Genomic DNA, 9,681 nt, shown 5'->3' on the forward strand with positions numbered 1-9,681 from the left:
CCGAGCACCCGCGCACGGGTCTTAATTATTAGGCGGATAGGCGAGCCATAATACGACATCGAATCACAACAGGCCTTGTTTTTCTTCTTACCTTACTTTCTTTGTTTTGCTTTTTTTTCTGTTTTCGTACTCCGTCAGCGCTACTGCCACTACTCCCCACCACCCGTGGCCAGAAGACCCGCTCGCCCACTGGCATCCGAACTGACAGCTTACTCTATGCTTTTAATTTCACTCGGCTAATTGTCATTGTCGTCGTTACGGGCACCACGGTCACTTCCATCTCTGTGCTCCCTGGTCCGGCTATGAACGGCCCTCGTGTCCATCGTCAAGGCCTCGCATTAGAAGGTCGAATTTTTCAAATTTTTAACCGATATTCGAAGCCTTGTCGCCGGTGGCGCCACCTGTGAGCGAGCTGCCGTACCTTAATAATAAGACTTGCCCTCCTTATCAGAGGGACAACAGTCGCCTCGGTTACTTCCCGATTGTGTCACCTCGAACGGCACGCTACGACATTTTCGATCGTCCTTCATTGGAAAAACCTTACGAAAAATTGGGGTCGCCTTGCGGGAGAGGCGAGCAATTCTCTTGCCATCGATAGGTGGCGCCGCTCGTTTATACGCATCTCTTTCTATTGTTTTGATAGTTGTCTGTACCGGATTTCAGCCTATACTTAAATTTATCTTCGTTAATTCTCTCTTAGCTTCCTAGGCTTCTTATAATTGTTTACTTAATGAACACTTGAATCAGAGGTACAAATTATAATTGTTTGTACGGCTTTCCTTTAATGTAAAAGCTGTTACAGAATACAGAGAAATACTTAAATATTCATTCCTCATGACTTATTAAGCATATAATATTTATTTTTATTCCTTTAATCGACATGGATTTTAAACTATAAGATTTACGAAAATTTTAATACAGTAGATTGAAAGCGAGACAGCGAGAGAATACATATATGTAATATTTATATTATAATTATCTTTTGTAAATTATACGCGAGCTATAGCGTAAAAATTGAAATTACAAATTAATTTTTAATTTTACCTCGTACAATTATACAATTAAAATTACCTTAATAATTAATTATGTCTTCTAAGAAATTGTACAAACAGATGTGAATTTTGTGCAAGTTTTTTCAGTCAAACGATAATAAAAAAAAAATTACCCGTATCATGGATCGAACATTAACGCATAAGTAAATAGGTTTGACAAAAGACACGATAAATGGCAAATTGTCAAAGATAATTTTTGTAGTACAAATAATTGCACTAAATACTGATTTACCGAATTAAATTGCCTTAACCCACAATTTCTAAATATTATTGCCAAATTAGAATGTGTTGGATTATTCAACGGATTATGACATATTATGATATAGATATTGATATATTAACGTTGAGACATACATAGAATTGTTAAAATAAGATAGAACTGTTTAATTTATTATTTTATTTACATATTAAGAAGAGGCGTTAAACTTGCATTTGCTAAAATAACACATAAAATTTTTATAACTTACCATATTGTATAGAGCCGAACTAACAAATGAATATATATATAACTAGAATCTATAAGTAATTGTATGTAGAAATTTGATTTTACATATTTATTAACATCGGGAAAGAAATACTTACTGCGTTTACAGGATAAAACGGAAAAAACGAGCAATACATCAACAATTAATTCATAAATTATCACTGATATATGAAGATAAGGTAGAATAAAAAAGTTATCGACACGACGCATTAAAACGAAATCCATCAAATGAAAATTACTAGTCGGTAACGTAGCTATTTTCTATAATTGCACTTACTCACCTCCAATGAGGAAAGATAGAGCAAAGAAAAAAAAAAAAAAAAAAAAAAATTATTGACGTACTCATAAGTTTTGTCGTCACTATTTCATGTAATATTGTTTTATATATTTTTTTTTTTTTTTTTTTTTTTTTTTTTTTTTTTTTTTTTGTGGGAAAGGGAGATATTTTGTATTTATGTCGAAAACAATTTACCGCACATTTGTTGAATAATTTTTATTATGTTTTTTAAAAATATTAATAATATTTTCACAATGTAAAATTATTATTAGATATAGATGCCGGTACTTACTTATGTGTACAAAGTAAAATATGAAGTATTTTTCAATCAATATTTTCTTCATAACTGACAGTATTATACAAATGCAGTAATAAATAAAATTGAATATACTTTATATTGATCAATATTTTATAAATATACATTTCATATATCAATCGATGGTATCAACAAACAATGTATTCATTTTATGTACTTTTAGCGCATGGAAGAAGGAAGAGCAAATCAAAGTTTCAGAGAAACATCGGGAGATCAAGAGATAAAATTGAGTATCACATTCGAAATAACTGAATCTGTCGGCTACATCTTGCTTCCAGCATCAGCTACATACTGTAGTAGCTATTGATTCATTAGAATTTTATTAACTTTCTTCATGCAATACGTAAATTCCAGATTCTTAATTAAAAAAGAAAAGAAAAAAAGAAGGAAAAAAAAATAGGCAATGAATATACGCGGGCATACATTTATAATACTTATAAATCGTGTATATTACTACGATATATTAAATTTCCTGTATTTTGAAATGTCATATATCTCCATAAATTTCATGAGAAATCTATTCAAGTTTGAAATAAAATAAAAAATACATTTAATTAAAAATGATGTATGATAGCTGTATAAATAAATTATAATTACGAGGAGTGACAGGCTTTTTCCGTTTCGAAATTACGACAATTCAGAATAATAGTGAGCTCTTGCTTTTTTTTTTTTAATATATAAATAAAACAATTACGTAAAATAAACGAGTACATCAGATAAAGAATTATCTGTAATTATTGAATGCGTTAATGAAGACTCGATTGGAGAATAATTTTTATAACCACTCAACCAGTATAAATATTCAGTCATAATTTACAGTAAAAATAAAATAAATACCTTATAAGCTTATGTATAACATAAAAATACATGTAATATTAGAAGAATATCTAATAAAGAATAATTTATAAAAAAAAAATTATTAGAAAGTAGTTTCATTTTTCAGCTATTGAAGCCAATATGTATAAATTGAAAAATATAAAATTATTTGGATATTGTGTTTGAAATTTTAATTATTCAATAAATTTAACAATAGAAATAAATATTCAAAATATTCGTGAGTAAAGATTTTATAAATAATTGGAAAAAAAAAGTGAAAGCATCGTTTGTTTAAGCATTAAATTTTCTAATTGAAAATATAATTATATTTTGCGTAAAGGCCAAATCAATGAAATTTTAACGTATTAACGAAGCTATCATTCGCAATAATAAATAAAAATTACAATTTTTCAAAATACAATGAATTGTAATTATAATATTGTAAATACATAATCAGAATTGTATGATAGATAATTTTAATCCTAGATTATTTAACCAAAAGCATATTATTGCAATTCATATCCGAGAATATCGAATGTATAGTAAAGATTATACGTCTCATTATTTACATTATATTTTATTATATATTAAGGATATATGCTTAAAACGTTTAAACGTTGTACAATAATATTGTTGTTAATTCTCTAAGGGCTTTTATAGTTTTTATATTTGAGCTTTCGTTTTATGTTTGTTATGTCTGTCTTTTTATGTTGAATAAATGAACGCATCTTACGTGTAGTGCATGTTGTGATTATGTAATATATAATTCAAAGATGACTGCTGTCTCGAGAATAAAATCTAAAATTTGCGTAAGTAGAGATATAATGATTTGAATGAAGAAATGAAGTTTGTTTAGCTATCTATTGATTTTATAAATTATTCAGTCAAACCTATTTCTAGAGCCAAATGGATCAAAAATATGAAACGTCAGATTTATCGTAAATTGATGAGAAGTACCAGTGTTCTGTGTGTACATTAATTATAAACTATGCTAATATATAATCTACATGTATATCGATTTGAATAAATTATTTAAAAAAAAAAAAAAAAAAAAAAATATATATATATATATATATATATATATATACTATTTAGTGTGTTTAATTAGAATTCTTAGAGATATTCGACATGCGAAAGACAATTATGGGATTATATAAATTATAGATTACAGATTATAAAAATTATAAAGAAAATTATGAGAAAATATTTTCAATATATTAGCCTGGGGAATGTAACAATAATTTTAATTTAAACTGACAGTTTTTTATGTAAAGGAATTTATATATATATATATATATATATAGCATACTTTTATCGATAAACACTATCGAATAATTTAACGCGATCGCTTATTTATAAAATTCTTCTTTAACCACACATAGAATGAAATTACGACATAATTAATGAAGTACTTTGTACTTTTAAATATCATTTACAGCGACAGTGGCATACATGGATTAACAATAATGCTTAAAGTTGTATTCGTTTTTTCAATTTAATCGTATTCGGCTCCTATGGTTATACTTACATCATCGGAAACAATAAGCGTCTGATGATACCATTTGTTAGTATCCAAGACAACTGCAATGAAAATACAATGAAATAAAAGATAATTTTGCGGGGCTAAGAGGCTAAATCCGCGTCGCGGATAAATGGTAAATAATTGCTTATGAAATAAATACTTATTTCGCCAGGATTGACGGTGACTTCGACTCGATTACAGCTATAATGACATTCTCGTGGAGGCTCCAAAATCCATGTTTTGTGCCCACGTATCTGTGCCTGCCACGACGGGTACTCGACATCATCAATCTTAACTCGTAAACGATGAATTTCACATTAACATGGATATTATGGATGATGCACGCGGCCGGCCATTTATCATAAATGAAATTCTTCTGTAATTAATACTCACGTGCATCGGGGCTCCATAACCAGGACTACCCATGAAAAGCCAATCAGTTTTTTCGCTCTCCGCTGTATCTGGTAGGAAATATGGTCTTTGATAATGCTTTCGTAAAATCGTGCCGATTGCTTGATCGCAATTACTCCTTCGAAATAAAAAATTGTCTAAATGTACCGCTGAGCAGTGTGCCATTTGGATTATTAATATTTAACATAGCGGCGAATCATGATAATTCTAATGTGCAAACACTTAAATATAAAAGCTCAAGACTTTATAGAGTCGAACGTAAGGGCCATTGCGAGTTGCGAGTTGCGAGTTGCGAGTTGAGAGTTGAGAGTTGAGAGTTGCGAGAAAGCTTCTAAATCATTAATAAAGTAACTGCACAGGTATTTTGATAAATAACGTTGCGTACTAACCATCCGACGTACCAAGGCTTTGAGCCGGCTTGCAACAATGCCCGACTAGTGCTCATGTTGAAAACATCCTGCAGGCTTCGAAATTCGGTCTTGTAAGGAAAGAATTGGCAATTGGCATCTTGACCCTCGTAAAGTTCCTTGAGAAACGCGAAGGAGAAGACCTGCATGGCAGACCAGCCGTTGGTTGCGTCCCTGATAACGACGGGCCTCCCCGAGTACGCGTAACTAAATGATTATGGTAAGTCGGGGCGAGAAATAGTTTAAGCAATAATAATAATGTCGTTACCGTTCCTCGAATAGCTTTGGATCGACGTTCGATATTTTCTCCACGTGCTTGACATCCCGGCATACCGAGCAATCCTCCGCAGGTCGGAAGATCTGTCGGACCAAGGGCGGCTGATCGATCAGGCACTGGACAAACGATTGCGAGGCATTAAACAAGCAATTGCCGATTGGACCGTGGCACACTCACTCTATCGTATTTGACACTGTGATAGTAGTCGCGCGCCAGGTAGACGAGGAGGCAGACGCCGAGGAGGCCGAGGAGCTTGACGAGTTTCGCGCGCAGTCCCGACTTGAGCCGCGTCTCCCGCAGCCGCGCGTAAGCTCGCAAGAGCTTTAAGGAGCGAAGCCGCGAGCTCAGCGGCACTTCCTCGATCCTGCCGAGAAGAATCCGCAGCTCGTCCTTGAGGCGGCTCGGCGACTTGTTCTCGGTCATGCTGGACTGTCCGCGTTGAACTGGATTCGTGGACTCGCCGCACCATCGGGGGCAAAGTCGCGCGCAGCCCAGCAACCCCCGGATAAATCGGACCACTCGACTGAGCTTTCCACTCATTTTGCCGAATTGACTCGCTCGCACGGAACATTGGATTATGGTCGGTAGAGCAGCTGCCAATCGAAGTTTCATTATACGGCTCAGCCGCTTAAGCGCTTAACTTCGTAAGACTTTATCTTCTCTATGTATCTCGGGATGCGATTGGCGGAAGATGCATTTGTCCGCGGACTCCACGGGGCCGACGCTTTCTCGACTCCGTGATTATTTATTGGCAGAGGCTCTGATTAATTGCCTTTAATTTTTATGCGCCATTAAATGGACCAACCCTGGAGAGGCTGCGCAAAGGTGTGGAGGCCGAGCTTATTTGAGAAATGGCATTGCGCGAGTCGCGTAATCGGGAGAGCCTGGCCAAGGAGAGAAATTTCTTATCTCCCGACGCAGCTGGGAGTCGTCGTCGCTCATGCAAGCGACTCGCTAACGCGATATGAAATACGTTCCACGTGCAACCGCCATGGCAACCGCTACGCAACTTCACCTTATGCTATGCGTGCGCCCAACCCAACCATGCCCCTACGCCTCTATCTACTTATATATCTATTGTATTTCCAGTCATTGAGCTAATATTAGAAAATATTTTCCAAGGGAATGACCAATAAAAAACAATACATCTATCAGTCACCACCCGTGAGATCCAAGAGCGAGGCAATTTTTCACTTCCCATACAAGCGCCGGTTTTTCTCTCCTCAACCCACAACCCCATTCATATTCATATGAATTTTTATATTATTGTGGATAAAAATATTCTCTATTCAGTCCTCGGTCCTTTATCTACTTAATTTTCTTATGAATATTCTTTGACTCTTTCGAGTGAAACGAGTCAATTATGGCTTTGACAGTTTTGAATTCGAGTTTCGTATTAATAACCGATCGCCTAATACAGACTTTATGAATAATGAATAAGTTTCGTTGTATGTGAAATCGGCCAGCATATTACCAAAGCAATGTGCTTTGCGTAAATTCGTAAAACACAATTTTGCCGATACGCTCGTATAATTTTTTATTCTATCGACGTCCGTTCGATTAGTATTCCAGCACCTTCTCTCATCTGCGTACCGAGCAATTTTCACGAAATTAAAGAGGACATTGCAAGTGATTGATTTCAATGATACCAGACGCAGTTACGTCTGCGCTACCATTTACAGTTGCAAATTGACAATTGAAACTACATTGCGTTTCCTTCATTGAAAAAATTAATTTTCAGAGTAGCGCTCGTTTTTATTTTTTTCACGAATTTTAGGAGAACAATTTTAATATTTACAGTTTAAATATAATTTCAATCAAATTATTTGCTTAGCCATTACGTTAAAAATGTGCATTTAATAATGTGTTAGGTACGAAAAAGACTCGGTAATCAAAGTGAGCAAAGGCATTTCCATTAATCACGTGATAGCCAAACAGTTAATACCAGATATTTTATTTGTATTTAATTTTTTAATGTTATTTTCAATTTTTATTATATATGTTTAAATTTTGTTAATTCAAAAAAAAAAAATTTTTTTCATCATAGAATTTACGTAAGCGTAGATCCCTATCTCATGCAACGGAAAATTCTATATTACAGTATCTATTTTATTTGTACATATTTATAATTTATTATATCAACTTTTTACAGGTTTTTCATTCTAATATGTTTTAACTTCTTCCATTACCAATTGTTTCGATGCGAATAGAATTTAAATGTAAATAAGGAAAAATAATTAATATAAAAATAAAAAATTGTTCATGTAGACTAGTGAATTTTTAGAAAATACGATAAACAAATATATACTTGAACATTGATACAATTAAAAACTGTAAAATATTATTTGATAGTAGTCCCTGTCCAATCACCACTTAATAGATAACCAAATTTGAAATACGAATAAAACAGAAAAAAAAAGAGATCGGATCTCTTATTTTAGGATATTTCAATATTTTGCTTTAGTTGTGTTTGAAGTACACAATACTAATTGCTATTGCTTACATTTATTATGTACATATCGAAATACAACATAGTGTAAATGTATATAAACGTTCTATCTCTTTTTGTCGCGAAGTATATATTATGTATAATGAAAATAAAGACAGATATATATATATATATATATATATATATATATATATATATATATGAGGAGAAAGCAGGATAAAGGAGCAGGGGATCGTTAATTTACTACCGCTTATGATGTGTCTGGAAATAAATAGAATCTTCATTTTTCATTTACTTTTTATTATATATAAACTCTTATGGCTCTGGGGTATTTATTATATTGAGCATTCGCGACTCAATTATTATAGAGCGTACGTACACCCTTAAAAATCTTGTATTCGGTAAAATCCAGATATCTGTTTCACATTCATTTTGGGTAAATATTGCACATAAAATTATTATAAATTATATCATTGCATTAATACTTTTTTATTATATAAAAAAAAAAAATAAAATAAATAAATAATCATTGTAGACTGTTAATATGTCATTTTAGATTGTTCAATTATTTATATAACTATACGTAAAGCATGAAATCAACCTAACGACATGAATAATTATTATTATATTTTAGAGTAAATTAAAGAATTTCTCATTTAAAAGTTACATTTATGAAAAAAAAAAAAAAAAAAAAAGTTAATAATAAAAAGTATTATAGAAAAATAACTAAAATAAATATTAAAAATTAGGGCAAAAAAATATTTTAAAACCCACGGCAAGTTGTATACAGAAATCCATCTATTTAATATCTATTTATTTACCCATACATGGATCCACATATTATTTTAAATATAAACGTCTACAATTCAATTATAAATATCATTAACTTAAATACTTTTTTCTCGGTAAAGTTAAATGGTGTGACATATGGTTAATATTTAATGTGACTATTCACTTGTACATTGCTTGCCCGTGTTATATTAAAAAAAAAAAAAAAAAAAAAAAAAAAAAAAAAAAAAATTATTTTAACATATAAATATTCAATAATATTTATTTAAATGCATTTAAAAATTTGTACATAATATACATTTATTAACATCGAAAAGAATTATCTGATTATTATGTATTGCTGAATTATAATATTTCGATATATTAACGTGCTGTATTTACGGAAACCGTATACTAATTATCATTTCATCAAAATCTTTTTTATAAATTACACTTACAGTCTTTTGAGCTTTGTGTAAAATTGTAAAGTTTTGTCAAATCCGTCAAAAAATTTGCTATCATAAAGTCTAAAAATGTGTAAGAAATAGTAAATTATTAGTTCGGACGAAGTATCTATTCAACTTTCGAAAACTACTAGTTTTCTTAAAAATTTCTTATTTTACCAGTATTACTTTAGAATACCCATTCATAGTTATTTTATTAACCTCAAGACGAATTTTCGGATTAAACATCTCTTACTCTTTGACTCTCTTTGAAATTATCCATGGAAAGAATTGATTAATAATTCTTGATTTTTACTTAATTAAAAATAATGAAAAAATATTGTTCTGTTTTCATATGTTCTGTTAGCATATATGATTAGAGTAATAATTAAATAATTGAAGTCACTTGTTATTCTTTAACTTGTATACACATACTTATATTGTAAAACGAATATAAAT

General features: G+C 31.5%; 1 protein-coding gene across 1 annotated transcript; it reads right to left on the reverse strand.

The window, feature by feature from the left end:
* Window positions 1-4,396: 4,396 nt before the first annotated feature.
* On the reverse strand, window positions 4,397-6,262 carry LOC105359040 (uncharacterized). Its single transcript, XM_011495519.1, has 6 exons — window positions 5,740-6,262; window positions 5,554-5,678; window positions 5,268-5,492; window positions 4,861-4,996; window positions 4,628-4,757; window positions 4,397-4,526 (listed from the first exon to the last, which is right to left on the reverse strand). The coding sequence occupies exons 1-6, from the start codon at window positions 6,172-6,174 to the stop codon at window positions 4,441-4,443; spliced, it is 1,137 nt and encodes a 378-aa protein (XP_011493821.1). The 5' UTR covers window positions 6,175-6,262; the 3' UTR covers window positions 4,397-4,440.
* Between the last annotated feature and the right edge of the window lie 3,419 nt (window positions 6,263-9,681).

This window comes from Ceratosolen solmsi, unplaced genomic scaffold (assembly GCF_000503995.2).
Source record: "Ceratosolen solmsi marchali unplaced genomic scaffold, CerSol_1.0 scaffold10, whole genome shotgun sequence".
Taxonomy (NCBI): domain Eukaryota; kingdom Metazoa; phylum Arthropoda; class Insecta; order Hymenoptera; family Agaonidae; genus Ceratosolen; species Ceratosolen solmsi.